The 14,409-nt window shown below is 29.2% G+C and overlaps 1 protein-coding gene across 1 annotated transcript; it reads right to left on the bottom strand.

The window, feature by feature from the left end:
• Positions 1-3,131: 3,131 nt before the first annotated feature.
• Positions 3,132-7,182, bottom strand: LOC120067979 (phytoene synthase, chloroplastic). The gene is made up of 7 exons (XM_039019638.2): positions 6,838-7,182; positions 5,852-6,486; positions 5,692-5,742; positions 5,208-5,380; positions 4,815-5,050; positions 3,922-4,114; positions 3,132-3,421 (listed from the first exon to the last, which is right to left on the bottom strand). The coding sequence occupies exons 2-7, from the start codon at positions 6,309-6,311 to the stop codon at positions 3,269-3,271; spliced, it is 1,266 nt and encodes a 421-aa protein (XP_038875566.1). The 5' UTR covers positions 6,312-6,486; positions 6,838-7,182; the 3' UTR covers positions 3,132-3,268.
• Between the last annotated feature and the right edge of the window lie 7,227 nt (positions 7,183-14,409).

Below are 14,409 nucleotides of genomic sequence, written 5' to 3'. Positions count from 1 at the left end.
TTTTCACTTTCTTTACCGTGGATTTAAGTGTTTTCCTCTATTATTGTTTTTCTTACATAGATTGATAATTGATGCATGTTAGCTTAAATATTCGATTAGAAAGATTGCTTGTCTAAGTGAACCTCTAATATTAGATCATTATCTAATCTATCATGAAAATAGTTAAATTGTTAAGAAAAATTGATCATGACTATGTTTGATGTTATGTGTCTTAATTTAGTTTCAAGAAATTACTAATCAATTATGTTTGCATGAGAAAAGATTATTGTTGAGAGATAATAATCTCGAAAATAGTTTCAAGACTTAAACATATAATTGATGCAATATTCCATAGAAATCTTTGTATTACATAATGAAGTAATTAAGGAAATCAACACACTTTAACGCCTTTGTCTCTTGAATTTCAATATTTATTTTTTCTATTTTTTTCTTTATTTTCAAAATCACATAATTTAGTTTTCAATCCTTAGCTAAAATCAAAACAATTCTAGAATAGACGATTTGATCTCAGCATTTGATCTCCAGAGGACGATACTCGGTCTCTTAAGCCATTTTACTATATTATACTTGATATGTGAGCTTGTATACTAACATCACGAGGCTCTACTTTTGAAAGTCGAGTTAATGCTTTTTCTTATCGTAGTCACCAAACTAAAATGATTTAGTTCTTTTCTTATTTCCACTTTTATAAAAATAACAAGCAATTACCTATCATGGAGAAACAAGTTTTGGCACATGTGTGGAAAACCTTTCTAATGGTGATTGAAACAAAAACTTAACCGAGTGTACAAATTGATACATTTATTCAAATTTGAGGTTCTAATTGATGCAATTGAAAATTTGTAATTAAAATTGTGACAAGTTTGAGGTTTAAATTAACAACATTGAATATTTAAAGTTAAAATTGATACAACTTGTCAAGTTTATAGTCAAACATGAATTTTTTTTTTTCCATTGAATTAGGAACTCTAAATATAAAATTTTATTTCTGGTAAGGTCCATGACTTTTTAAAAAATGTTAATTGGTCAATGATTTATTAAACACAAGATTGAAAGTTTGGAAATCTATTAGAAACAAAACTAAAATTTTATGGACTTACAAACACAAAATTAAAAATGTAAGAATTTATTAAACACTTTTATAAAGACCAACACAAATCTAAAAATTTATGAGCTAAATTTGTAATTGTGACATGGTTGTTTGCATCTGCGACTACATCTATGTTTTTGTTTTAAATAATGTAGAAGATAGTTGTTTCATATTAATGATAATATTAGGACAGTTTTGGTCTAATGAACAAATGAATAAAAATAAATGAAAGAAAATATTGTTCAAAGTTACCAACACTTATTGGATGAGTATGTGTAGAGATATCGAGGACAAGGTATGGCGGGACTGGGGATATCATTCTCTATCTCCATTCCTATTCCTCCATTTCATTTCACATCCCCGTGAATTCATCGTAGAGATCCGATTTTCCGCAGGGAACGTTAGTTTTTTTAAAAAAAAAAAAATTAATTAATTTAAATCACTAATGTGGAAAAATTTTAATTAAATAATTAGCTCTATCACTAAATTGTTTATTATGGTTAGTTTTACATGAAAATTTGAATTTAAAAATAGGCCTACAAAAACTAGTCAACTTTTGTAGTAAAAATAAATGAATACTAATCAAATTATTCACATATATAATCCAAATTTAAATATATTTATTATCTTAACCAATAAACAATCAAACTAGAAATTTAAATGTTGACCATGACAATATTAAGTCGACAGATGTCAAAAGTGCATATTATGACACTTTTATATTGCTAATTAAATACATTTCATGATAGTTTGTCAAATATCAAAGAAATTACCATAGCGATAACAAGTTTTTTTAAGTTTAACAAGCAACAAAAATTTGAATCTTTTTAACTCCATATATTGTTGGAACTAAAAAGGGGAGTTGGTGGAATACACAATTAAGTTTATTTCTTTTTTTTTTTCTTAACAAAGAAGGTAGAACGATATCGTGCTTCTAAATGCATATATTCCTAGTTTTTTTTTTTTTTTTTTTTTTGTTAAATGGAAGCAAAAAAGAAAAATTGTGTATACACAAATTTGAGCATCTCAACTGGTTAAGACATATATATCTGACAAATAGGTCAGATGTTGAAATCCTTCAACTCTTATAGCTTAACTAGAAGACAAATGTTCTATATGAACAAATTAAAGAAATGAGGTTAAAATCATAAATCTCGAAACCTGTAGACCAAATTGAAACAATATACAAACCTCAATTGTAAAGTTAATATTTTGAAACCTAAAGCTTAGAACTTAATAACTAAAATTGTAACATTTTAAAATTTTAATGATCAAATGAAACTAAACCCAAAATTTAGGATATATTAGTAGACAATTCAGATTCTGTTTTATGTTTTTAAATTCGCTAAGTCAACGGATATGCGTTCGGCAAGCTATCTAGATTTTGTTTTTGAAAACTGTTTCAAATTATATAATCAAAACAGTACAAATTCTAAATAATATTTTTATGTTTTCCTACATCCAAATTTTGAATTCAAAATTTTAAAATGTAGAATTACATTAGAAAAGTTTTCAAATATATCTATATAGTATTTTATGTCATAAACTCAATTATTTTGTTAAATTAAAATATGTATTAGATAGTATATTACATATTATATGATATTAAAAAATAATAATTATATAAAAACAATTAACGTAAAATAAATTCATATATTAGTTAGTAATAGTTTATATTCAGTATAATATTTAGTGAATTCTAATAATTAGTTTTATGGTTTATAAATATATTTTCAAATACATTTTAAAATTTTATTTAAATTGAAATTTGATTTCTATCAAATACATATTTAAAAATATAGATTACAATTTTATTTTCTTTGAATCCATTGTTTTCAAAAATCGGTTTTCAGATTGCGTTCCTAAATAGGCACTTAGCCCATTACGGACCAAAAAGGGTTTTTTTTTTCCCCCTATTTTAAATCATTTCTAGCTTTAAATGCTTTATTTAGTGTAAAAAGGTTAAAATTTTGTTGGAAGTTTAACGCCACTGGTTGAACTTAAAAATAAATGAATAAAAAGTTAAATCTACACACATTCCTTGAGAACAAAAAATTGGAATTTGACTATAGCTAATAGAAGAGGCATTGTATAGTTAAGAATATGCTAATATACAATTTTTTTTTCCTTTTTGGCTTGAATTTTGATTGTATTTGTTGAGTGTATAGTGGTAAAAATTCATGAAGGGCCAAGGAGAGACCTTGCATAAGCCATTGGCAAAGCCAATATTTTCTTAGCTTTGCTCACATAAGCTCTCTTTGTGAAGTTGTTGTAGTCATTTGCTTCAATCTCATCCAATATTTGCCTATATAATAGCAAAGAAGCCCAGACCTACACAACAAAACAATATTCAAATTACATTATTAATTTTCTTATTTCTTGGAGACTAACTAATAGAAGAAATCATCACAGCAAGCTTAACTCAACTGACATACAGATGTGTTAGTGACCACAAAGTCTATAGTTTGAATCCTCTTATCCTCAATTGTACTTTAAAAAAATAATACTAAATTTATGATGTTTTATCGGTCATTCTAAAAATGTGTTGGGGACAACCAAAACTATTTTAATTATTGTTACTAACACTTTAATTTCTCATAGAAAATATATAACGAGCTATATTAGTTAATGTGTTGTGTAACGTGTTTATTTATTATTATTCTTATTATTATTTGAGTAGTTGGAACTTCACACTTTTTGGTTGAGAAAGTACACACTTTATGCTAGTTGAGCTATGCTAAGTTAGTCTGTTTATTTAATTTTTCACTTGAAAAACCCAAAAGTATAAAAAACAAAAAAAAAAAAAAAAAAAAAGGAAAAGGAAAAATTACCGGCCATCTACTAGCTTTATTGAGTTCCAAAACTCCTTTCTCGGCCTCATCAAAGAACATTCTGGCTCTCTTAATCTGATTCTTCATGAAGTTTCTCCATTTATCATTTACTCTTCCAGCAAATATGTCCTCATCTGAAAGTCCTGCCTGTGCTAGCTCATCTTGTGGTAGATATATTCTTCCTCTTCTAGCACTTTACACATCCACCAAACATTTTTCTAGTCATATTACATTACATCTTACATCTTTCCATTCATTATAAAGAAAACAAAACAAAAATGGCAACATTTGTTACCCAACTAATCATAGATAACTCCCATTAAGAGAAAAACAAAGGGTTCGAATCTAACATCTTTTGAACCTGTAACTCAGTTCGTGTGCACCTCAACTAATCTTATAGAACATACTACATTTGGTTGTATAGAAAACTCAACCCAATGGTTTGAATACAATCGCTTCAAGGCTTTTACACTTTCATTAATCCTTAGTGACTGCCAGGTTGGCCCATGTGTTTACATTCACTCCTTGTCAAGTTGTTGAGGTTTTAAATGATGAAAATCAAAGTTTGAAGTTAAACTTAGACCGGGAGTTTTTCTAGGGCTAGTAATTAAGTGTATAGTAACATTTTTAAAGAATTGCAAATATAGAAAAAATTATCAGTGATAGACCCTATCGCTAATAGATTCTTATCAGTGATGGGCTCAAAGAGCTGGATCAAAATTTTACTATAGCTACAATTTTTTTTGCAGTATTGCTATATTTGCAACTGTCTATTTTCTTTATATGCTTACATCTTCATCACCAGACAAACTAGAAAGACAACAACTGACACATGAACCAATTTAATTGTGGTTTTGAGCTAAGAAAACATTAGTAAAGGGCAGTGAACTTACTCTTCTCCAACATCTCTGAGAATGTTTGTGAGCTGATTAGCAATGCCTAATGCTAAGGCAGAATTATACACACTCTCTGTGCTTGCTTGGGAGTCAGGTGCAATGCCCATGACAGGAACACTCATCAACCCAACTGTTCCAGCAACATAATAACAGTAGAGGTAAAGTTCGTCAAAATTCTTGTATCTCGACTTCCTTAGATCCATCCTCATCCCTTCGATCATATCTTTGAACGGCTGCAAATATCGAAACGTATAGACTTCAATCAGCTTAGTAGCCAAAACAGCATCTCTACTAGAGAGATATCAAGTTTGTAAGAAAAGGAAAACAAGTATTCAAGTAAGTTCATATCAGATTCAGTATGGCATCAGTGTTGATCAAACCATATCCAACCTGAATATCAACCGGAAACTTAGTAACAGTATCGGCTAAAGCTGCATCGAGCATATCGAAAGGCCTCCCTTGGAAAAGCTCTTCCAACCTTGCCTCCCATCTGTCCAATGCAGTAGGTGTTATATGTGAAGCATTTGGCCCATCAACAAGTTCATCTGTCCTCCTACACCATACTTCATCCCAAGAACAAAGACAAGAAGGAGAAATTAAGTCCACATTCCTCTCAACTCGAAACTTTCATTATGCCAAATTTTTTACTTTTTAATTTAACCTTTTGATCAGTTTATTAGGCTGATCCATGGTGATTGAGTTCACAGGCAAAAGGGTATCATGAGCACTAAATTTCATGAAAAAGAAAACTGAAACATTCATCAAACATAAATCCAAAATCACCTAGACCAACTGTGTTTGCAGCAATGGAGAATAACCAAAGCAGAAAAGATTAAACAAAAATTATCCAGACAAAAAGTTCATAACCACTTACCATAAATTGCCCAAATAGCCTTTTGCCTCTCAGGAGTCATCAACATAGTTCCTAAAAAGATAAAGAATCAGAATCAGATAAGAATTAAAGAAACATGGATACTTCTCCAATTTTCCATCACCAAATTTTTTTTAGAAAAATATTAACAGAAAAGGCTAACCCAGATAGAATGTCTTGGCATACTCTGCACAAACTTCACCACAGCGATCATAAGCTTCATTCAACAAGCTCAAAGTCCCCGGAACAACAATATCCGGCTTCACATCCAATTCTCCGCCGGTTCTCAGTTGCCGTTTCACTAGAGCCGCCTGTTTCATAACTACGTTATACACCTTCTGCTCAGCTGAGACGGCCATTTCACCGGCGGGATTCGCCACCATACTTGCTGCAATAACAGACCCATATCCATCTTCATAGAGAATTGGGTATTTCAGTTCTGTAGAGTGAGAGTGATTCCCCCATTTCTGTTTCTTGTTCATCAGATTCGCCGCCCGAGTTCGCAAGAAGAATCTGGAAGAATCGGGAATTTGGGGTCCATCTCGAACTGAATCAAGAAACCCGAAGCTGGATGGGGAAAGTTCAACGTTGGGAGAAACAACCAACGAAGAAGCAAAAGACATATCAATCGATTCGAAGAGTTTTAATGAACGAATCGCAGAGGAATCGAGAAACCCAGATGCAAATTGAAATGGAGAAAACTAAAAAGAACTTAAATCCAATCGAACCGCCCAAGAAATTCTAAGCAATGCTTCGACACGGAGGAAACTCCCACTCAGCTTCTCTTTTGTATCGCACCTGTAGTTCGTCCAAAAATATACTTAAAAAAATACACCCAAAATGGACTAAAAGATAAACTAATATAAGAACCTGATTGTGTGGATATAAAATAAACACCATAACCAACAAATACCAAACACCCACATGATCATAATCCTCAAGAAAGGGCAGAAAATGTGAAAGCTCAGTTCACTCTCTCTCTTTTTGGAGGGTAAGTGGAAAAGGGTCGGTTTCTTTCGTCATGAAATTTTGACTAAAGATTAAAAAAAAAGAAAAGAAAAGAAACGAATCCCCCAGAATCTGACGAAATACCAGAATGTAAAGCAAAAACACGAAGCTATTAGATGATGTAAGAACAGAATCACTTACGATTGTTGAAGAACAGCAATGAGGCAGAGAGATAAAGGGAAGGGGGTCTCTGTTTGAAATTTGATTGAATTGGGTGTTTATTTGTGGGGAATTGTGTTGAGGGTTGTGTGCGCTTTTTGGGTATGGTGGTGGATGGTTGCTCTAATAGAAGCTCGGTAGTTGCTAGAAGAATTTGGTCCGCAAAATGTGTGGTTGCTTGATCCCGACGACCAGTTTCTGCAAGTTGCGGCTCTGTTTTTGAATTGGGGCAGAGACAAAGAAGAGTGTCAGTAGTGTTTCTTGCCCAATTAAATATTTACTTCGTTTTGGGTACGAGGCATTTTAATTTTCATCCACTTATTACCTAAGAAAATTATTTGGGTGCAGTCTGCAATATATTTAAATGTCAAATCACAAGTTATCGGTTAGTGATAAAATTGTCTTTTCAAAAAAAAAAAAAATGTTTTAATGTTTTTTCTCTTTGCGATTAAAAGTCGAAAAATATGCATGGACATAAATGCAACATACTGATTAATTAATTATTCTTCGCTTATTATAATTTTAATGTGTATTTTCTGATAATAAATAGAATAAAAAATTATAATCTCTAATCTCGAAGTTACTCATATAAATTTTTGTGTTAGTTGAATTATACTTATTTTCACATTATTTAACTGACTGAGTTATAGTGAAAAGTGACATATATACACTCGATTAAAGTACTTGAGTTTCGAATCAATCCACGTCTACTGATGAGCTAAAAAAACTTGATTAACCATATAAATCAAACCGGATGGTCTAATCCCGCCACGGGTTATTGTTAATCACCAAAAGAATAAATTCAATCAATTATTTCAAATGTGTAGTGATTGTTTTGAGTTTTGTTTCATAAATGGGTCTAGATACATGGTATTTAATTTTATATTTAAAAAAAAAAAAATTAAATGATTGACATAATAATTTAAAGTGAATAATTGAAGTCTTTACCTTTTTAATCTTTAACATATATATGTGTCGTTTAACTCATCGAATATGCTCAAATTTGATTAATTTGAATATTAAACAAATGGATTTAGATTTTGAATAATTTGTTAGTTAATTTTTGTGTAACTTGATGGAAGAATTAACCGTGTATTCTAGTACACTAATCAACTAAATAAAATTCAATATTCAACATCACAATTAATTTATTGAATTAAGCATGTTTAAGAAAAATATATATGATAATGTATGTCATCTCAAAAATATAATAAAGTTAAAAGTTTTCGTAGTAACTATTTTTTTAAGATAAACACGTGTAGATATAGTTATTTTACTAAAATTTTGTCTGAAACAAGTTATATGTACCTTATTAATTAAACTATATTCGTCTTTATATTAAAAAGATGCTTAAATTGGTGAACAACTTATTTAAGTAAAACTCAAATGGTTATTTTAAACCTAGTTCAAAAGGTTCAGAAGAAGAAGAAGTTCAAATCCCAAGTTTTTTCATAATCTTTCACAAAAGTCAAAGTTCAAATCCCAAGTTTTTTCATTTTTGAATATATATATATATATACTCTCTCTTTAATTTTAGTAATACATGTGCGTAGCTATAGCTCACGTTTTCTTATGATATTACACTTAAAAGAAAGAAAAAAAGGTAAATGCCAAGATTTTTATTAGTATTTAGTTTCTTTTCTTTTCTTTTCTTTTATTTTAGGAGTTTGTGTTTATATTCTCATAAAATTTTTAGAAAAAATATAAAATATACCTTTAAATTTTGGAGGTTGAATCGATTTAAACTTTAAACAAATTAATGATTGTATCAATTTAAATCTTACATTATATTTTATTTGAATATACTTATGAAAGTTCGGGGTTTAAATTAATATATTTATGATATTCCAGAGTTTAGATTGATACACTGGTCAAAATTCAGGGCTTAAATTGATATAATTATTAGTTTAGGATTTTAATTGATACAGTTATTGGTTTAATATTTAAATTGATATAATTATTTGTTTAAAATTTAAATTATTACAACCCAAAATTCACGAGTATAAATTGATATTTATTCAAATTTTTAGAGTGATTTTCACATTTAAGAAGAAAATTGAATTCAATGACAAAATTCAAAAATAAAAACTAGTTCGTTAAACTTTGCTTCAATATTGAAAACGGCACTTAAATAATAAATAAAAATCAAATAAACTCATAAATAAAAGTAATATCCATAAGTCAAAATCTTATTTTTTTAAAAAAAACAAACAACCAAATACTAGTTAAGTAACTCGGATAATTTTTAATTTATAGTTTAAATAATTACACATAATAAAATAGATGATTAATTATGTAAACAAAATTTAAAATAAATAATGATTTTTTAGTATGTAGGAGTGGAGATCCCAATTTCAACATCTAGAGAGGTCATAGAAATTACGATTGAATTAGGTTTAATGATTTTATTGTAAATTTAAAATTAGCTTTGATTAACCCAAAAAACTCCTTTTTTGAACATTGTAATTAAACTAAAAAGAACATTAAATACGGAAAAAAAATTCATGTCATGTCATTAGGATAATTCAACAAATAATTATTAAAGAATGAAAAAGGATTTACCAAAAAAAAAAAAAAAAAAAAGTAAAATGAAAGAAGATAAAGAGGGAAGTATTGGAGATATGAAGGAGATGCCACGTGGACAGATTAGCCCAATAAGCGGAAGATCACGTTATCAGAAATTCACTTTACCACGAGATACACTGTACCCTTAGCTAAACACGTGGCAGACGTGTCAGCTGAGGACATCCGTACCATTCTGAGGGCCCTACACCATATGACATGCCATTTATATCTATAAGAATTGAATTTTAAAAATTAATTGATCTAACCCCCATTCGTTAACTAATGGGTGATTCCACTAAACCTCATAACTAAACTCCTTCACTGTAGATATATTAAGTCCACTCGATATAATCACGATTAGTAAGTTAACCCTTCACAGGTTGCTCGTAATAATGGCTGGGTCGAATCTCTATTTTACTCCTGAAATTACCTCTTGTTCCTTAAGTTCCACTGATCCCTCAATGAACAATTCATTTGTGATCGAATCAACAAATCGAATCCCTCTCAGGCCAATGAGAGAGTGAGGCATCTTGTTCAAGACCCAGAGTCAGCACTTGAAGGGAACAACCTCTATACTAACCTTAATTGGGTAGGAGTGAATTTCCCCTTGCACCCTTCCCAGCTATTCATCCAGTCTTATCCCAAAATGGTAAGCTTATTGAGCAAAGGCAATTGGTCTACTATCACCGTTTGCAGATCAAAGGACAATCCAAAACAAACAGGAGTTCATAGTTAGCTCAGGATTAAGGTTAAGTTACCTAGGTCATCGCTTTGAAATAACCAGTCTTAAACAGTAAACAAGGTTATAAAGTAAGAGTGACAGGTTTCGTGGTCCGATCTTACACAAAACTCGTTTACACAGGACATCCCCACTCCTCATGTCTCAACATGCACAAATTAGGATCACTTCGTATGTAGTACTTTACAACTCTTTGTAAAAACTACAGAGTAGGCCACATCCAATAGTGTTACCAAATTAAGGTACTCAACCTTATTCATATACTATAAATCATTTTGACTATTTACTCGAACCTGATCCACTTATATATCTCCACATAAAGTTCAAGTACTCATATAATATTGGGTTTATTGGATTTCTAAAAAAACAATATTTTTAATAACAACTTTATCGAATTCTCAGAATAAGTTCTAATGTTTACAAAACCACGAGTTTTAGGACATAAAACCCAACATCAATGAGCCCAAAAATAGACTCAATTTTGTTTGGATGTCGACCAAGCCCAAAATCCTAATTAGTTAGGACCAAGGTCAAGTTATGGACAAACCAAATCTAAGCTCATGTGGCCACGTAGGCACTATATGAACATAGGTGCTCCTTTTCATTTTAGGTTAAAAAATTCAACATACTAGGATAATTTAGAGAGGATTCTCCAACTATTAGAGAACTCCCTAAACTTCTAATAATTGAACACTTTTGAAGACCAAAGTCTTTCAAAGATAAAATACATTCTTTCAAGATTTCAACTCCAAGAACATTCACACACTACACTGTTCAAGTGAAGTTAGATCATTCAAGAGATCAACAAGCGAAAGCCTGATATAGCATACAAGATCGATAAGTCAAAGGTCAATCCCATATTCAAGAGATCAACAAGCAAAAGATCAGTCCAACATACAAGATCAACAAGTCAAATATCAATCCATCCTATAATATCAACAAGTTGATCCAATGTACAAAAACAAGAAGCTAAAGGCCGATCCAACATACAACATCAACAAATCAAGTTTGTTCGAAAATAAGTACTTCAACCCTCGAACTAAGTATAGATATGAAATAGAGAATTAGAGGATAAATTTTATAGATTGTATCGTACCTATACAAAAATCAATAAAACTAATTAAATTTTATTAGGTGAAATTCGTGTGAACAAAGAAAAGGGGGAAAAAAAAAGTGTGTGATGGTTATGAGTTTCATAAAGATAGTGACAAGACTGGGTTAATATTAAACATTTTATGAGCATATATGGATGAAATTTAGAGTAAACTCAATATAAATTAAACTCATAAAATTATATAAACTAAATCAATAAAAGTTATCATGTATTTTGTGGATGTCGGTGATAAATACAGTGAATTTGTTTGAAAGATGAAAATATAGTCTACAAAAGAAAAAATATCAGTATGATTGTCATTTACACTTCAATGCTTAAATCATAAAGTGAAAAAGTGTGGATATTTGAGAGTAAGATTCAAGTTATTTTTGTCGGAGTTACAATGATATATTTATAGCAGGATTGACATAGATGTTCTCTTGTCTCATTAAGAAATTCGGTTATTTGATAACCTAATCAAATATTTCGTGAGATTATTAGATTGAGGGACGTGCTGGACACGTCCAATATGCAAGTCGTGTTCCTCATTCTCAACATTTGAGGGCAAGAAGGTGATCGGTCTCAAAGGTCAAGAGGCGATGGCCAAAAGACCCAACCCTCTTCTTTTCTCCCAATTCGACCGTCTTATCTTGGTTTCGATTCACTTTTCTTTCCTCTTATTTTTTAGACATTCTTTTTAGTCTAAAATTTTGAACACATGTTATTTACTTTTTTTTTTTTTTTTTCTAGATTTATTACTTGCAAAGATTAACATGGAAAACTAACCAAATTATCTAATAGTAATATTTTAAAGTAAGCATAATTCAACATTAATTTACACGTGATTTTTATGATGTTTGAAGTTTAGATTATTACTCACTTGTTGGTGTTGACTCTTTTGATTACCTCCATCGTATTCAAATAAAATTTTTAATTTTATCTATTATACACTCAAATGCGGACACATTAAAGAATTTTTATATTTTTAACTTGTTTAATTTATATATAGCACAACTTAGCGTTTTTTTTTAATTTTTTTTTATTTAGAAAAAAGTTTGTTTAATTTGCCTTTATCATACTTTCAATTTATAATATATGGTTTTTTTTTTTTTAAAATACTATTTTGATCCATATATTTTAAAGTCAATTTCAGTCTCTATAATTAATTTTAGTTTTATATTCTCAATAATCTTAATTTTAGTCTTCATTACTAGTTTGTGGTTGATTTTTCTAAAAAGAAAAAATGTTATCCATTAATATTTTTATTATAAATTTTGAACACATATTCACATATTGTATTTTCTGACATGAAAATTATTATTATTAATCAGTTTCAGATAAAACTTTGAGGAATTAAATTCAAGATTTATTAAAAATATAGAAACTAAAATTGACAATTGGAACTATATGGACTAAAATATATTGAATAAACTTCAAAGTATGAGAACCAAAATAATATTTTAACAAATTTTTTTTAAGACAAGGAAGTTGGTGTAACATAATATCCAATTAGGCTGTTACTAAAGGTTTCATTTTGATAATCAATCTTGTGTAGTAATTATATTGTTTTTTATTATAAAAAATTATATTTGTTTTCTTACTACTTTTTAAATATGGTTTTCAATTTTCTTTTAACTTTTTTAACCGTCATCTTTTCTAACTAAACGTTTAAATTTTCAGCCAAAATTCAAATTCTCAAAACATGTTTTATAAATTATTTTTAAATTTTTAAAAGCTTAAGTTGATTTTTTTAAAACACTTCTACTAAGCAGATGACGAAACAAATAAATTAATAAATAGAACGTTGAATTAACGTTTGTAATCATTTTAAAAAACCAAATATAGAAATTAAATGGTTATCAAATGAAGTTTAGTTTTTTGTTTTTGATTTTTGAAAATCGAACTTATGAACGTAATTTCCACCTCTACGTCTTTCTATTTTGTTATTCATTTTTTTACTATACAACTTATGAACACACTAATTATTCAACTTTAATACAAACATACCATTTCTCTCTATCAATAAATCTAGCCTCAAGTTAAAGTAGGGTAAGGTATGGATTTAGGGAGTGACAAACAAAAAAGAAAGCATTGAAGTTTAGCATGGAAAGATATTACGTTTGCAACAAGAAATGCTACTTTAAATGAAAGTAGCCCTTTAAATATCTGACAACACTTCATAGAAAAAGGAAAATCCATGTCAACAATATTGAAAAAATGGCAATTTTATTAACATTGTAAAATTGTTTTTTTTTTCTTAGTATAGTAATTTGGGATGAAAGGATTTCAACGTTTGACCCTTTATTCCACAATATATGTCTTATGCCTTTTTTTAGGCAACTAGAGTTGTGATTAAGCAAGAATGGCAAGGTTCAATCTGTCTCTAGTGGTTGAGTCGGAGGTCAATAATTTTATTAATGGAGTGAATTATTTCCTCTTATATTCGAATCTTTCTCGAGGATATTATTTTTATAAGTAAATTTGTTAATATCCATCGTTTTTATCATATTCTTCGTAAGGAGAACAAAGTCGTTCACGTCTTTACGGCTTTGGCATCATCTCAAAGTCATTTATTTATTTTGAAAGATTTTTTTTTTTCCAGATAACATCCTCCCATCATTCTTGACTAAAGGGTCGAAAGATGGGAGGAGAAGGGAGGAAGAGTTTTTTTTTTTTAAAAAAAAAAAAAATTTATATTATCATTGTTTTAGATTAAAAATCACATTTAGTATGTGAACTTTCATAGAAACAACGGTTTTATCTTTGAAGTCTGATTTGTAACGAATTAGTCCATGTACTTTCTAATTTGTAACAATTTAGCCTTTTAACTTTAACATATAACAATTTAGTTTATATATTTTCAAATTTGTAACAATTAAGTCTCTATCATGAAAAATCTCATCAAACTCAACTGTCAATTTTGATTATATATCGACTTAATCTTAATAATTTATAAACAAAATTAACTTTAATTAGTTTAACAATATCCATGTGCAAGAAATTTTATTAAATCTTAATAATATTTCACAATAAGGATTAAATTATTCCAAAAATTGAAAGTAAAATAACTAAGACTCCGTTTGATAACCATTTTGTTTCTTATTTTTGTTTTTGAAAATTAAGTCTATAGACACTACTTTCACTTCAAAATTTCTTT

Source organism: Benincasa hispida, chromosome 12 (genome assembly GCF_027475165.1).
Source record: "Benincasa hispida cultivar pf3 chromosome 12, pf3_genome.v1.1, whole genome shotgun sequence".
Lineage (NCBI taxonomy): Eukaryota > Viridiplantae > Streptophyta > Magnoliopsida > Cucurbitales > Cucurbitaceae > Benincasa > Benincasa hispida.
This window is presented reverse-complemented; position numbering and strand designations above follow the sequence as displayed.

Excerpts from the sequence above, each read along its gene's own strand:
- LOC120067979 (XM_039019638.2), bottom strand. The coding sequence starts at position 6,311 with ATGTCTTTTGCTTCTTCGTTGGTTGTTTCTCCCAACGTTGAACTTTCC. Across the intron at positions 5,381-5,691 it reads GGCTATTTGGGCAATTTATG|TATGGTGTAGGAGGACAGAT; the intron begins GTAAGTGGTTAT and ends CTTGGGATGAAG. Across the intron at positions 4,115-4,814 it reads CTCAGAGATGTTGGAGAAGA|TGCTAGAAGAGGAAGAATAT; the intron begins GTAAGTTCACTG and ends GGATGTGTAAAG.